Source organism: Anarrhichthys ocellatus, unplaced genomic scaffold (assembly GCF_004355925.1).
Source record: "Anarrhichthys ocellatus isolate YVR2014 unplaced genomic scaffold, GSC_Weel_1.0 scaffold26, whole genome shotgun sequence".
Taxonomy (NCBI): Eukaryota; Metazoa; Chordata; class Actinopteri; order Perciformes; family Anarhichadidae; genus Anarrhichthys; species Anarrhichthys ocellatus.
The window spans coordinates 3019163-3020918 of NW_022280056.1; the positions used below are offsets into that span (position 1 = coordinate 3019163).

Consider the following 1756-nt stretch of genomic DNA (forward strand, 5'->3'; position numbering starts at 1 on the left):
TGTGTGTGTGTGTGTGTGTGTGTGTGTGTGTGTGTGTGTGTGTGTGTGTTGCAGATTAATCCTGTGCTGCTGCCTGATTCCTTTCTTCATGAACAAATTCAAGGATGCGCACCACACATGCCCCCGCTGCAACAGAGTGCTGCACATTGAAAAGAAACAATGCTGTAAATGATGAATGTGATGAAGAACATGGAACCATAGAAATAAGAAATAACACCCTGTTACCTTTGTAATGCAGCTTATTTCTATGGAAGCAAAAATGAAACATCATATTATCAGCAAACTCACTGGGAGTCTTTGTGTTGTCAGAGCTTGAATATCATGTACTCACTTTTTGTTTTAAAGCTCTGGCAAGTTAAATTAACCCATTTGCGCCCAAACACTCGGCTATATTTAGTATGATATTGAAAATGCGTCATGATTGGTTTAAAGTCTTAAAATCTGGTACGTAAATACTTTGGGAAAGTATCAAACGTACAACTTTGACTTTTTTTTAGAAAAATCAATTGTCAAAGTCGGGATTTTTTTTAAGAATGAAGGAAACGTTAACATTGTTTGTTAAATGTTTTCCATATGATTTTTTTTTTTTTATACAATGCATATTCGTGCACATCTTTGAAATTAAACGTGTCATGACTTCATAGATACCAAACAGTTGATTATGCTCCTTGTAGTTTCTGAGATAAATGCCGTTTTCTGTTCTTTGGGCACACGGGACGAATGTTTTCTCCTAAAATCTAGTGCAATATGTAGAAAGAAACAGTCGTCACATGTGCCCAAAGACTAGATTTAGTAAAAGCTCACTTTTTAGCAAAACGGTTTGACCGCTTTTGAAAGATTTTGTGCTTAAAACAAGCCCAGAAAACACAAAACTACAGTTGTGGGCACAAATGGGTTAAGCACACACCATGCACTTTTTAACTTAAGAGCCGTTTAACAAGAAAAAAAAACAAAAAACTTTCTCTATTATCCTTATCTGAAACTTCTGCATACATGATATCATTGAAATGAAGGCTTGTATATAAACTTTATCAAATACTTTATGTTTCAAGGGATTGTGCATTTGAAATTTAGATTTTACAGTTGGAGTCCCATATGAGTTGAACATTGATCGAATGGTTCTCTCATCGTCATGTCCTGGAGCGAACTGACACAATAATTCAGGCCGGGACTTTGACTCCGTCCCCGTCCCACACAAACCACTGATTTCATAGGCTAATCATATCTGTTGCTGTAACAGGTGTAACAGATTTTTATCACGCTTTCTCTGTTAGATTACAACAAACGTTCATTCATCTCTGTCCGTACTTTCAGTTCGTTTACATTCAGTGAAATTAATCAAAGCTACAACTTAAAAAAGTACCCAGATGATTGTGTGTGTGTACACCTTTACACTGAGTATTATATATATATATATATATATAACCGAAAGCTAAACTTGTATTACTTGTCATCGATTGTATGTACAGTCCTATAATCTCATAAATAAAGCACATATTCATCTAAAAGCAAAGCTTTGTGCTCTCGTACCTGAAGTGCTGCTGCGACTTTCTTCAACCAGTGGCTATTTCTTTGTTCTTTTTTTAAATTAATTTTCTTCATGTGCTGTAAAGTGATTACAAAACAAGTGCCGACAAGTACGTGAATTCACAAACAGCAGACGACAAAAACAAAAGGGGACAAAAGCAATCGGAGGAGTTTAACACAGTTTCAGACTAATGAGTACAAGAGTGAAAATGGAGGTCCAGCGAAATGG

The 1756-nt window shown here is 35.9% G+C and overlaps 1 protein-coding gene across 1 annotated transcript in view; it reads left to right on the top strand.

Moving 5' to 3' along the window:
• litafd (LITAF domain containing) overlaps positions 1 to 1513 on the top strand; it is a 6262-nt gene extending 4749 nt beyond the window's left edge. The window contains exon 5 of the mRNA XM_031861895.1: positions 55 to 1513. Coding sequence (XP_031717755.1) covers positions 55 to 172 — 118 coding nt within the window. The 3' untranslated portion in view covers positions 173 to 1513. The remainder of the gene's footprint in view (positions 1 to 54) is intronic.
• Positions 1514 to 1756: the final 243 nt, after the last annotated feature.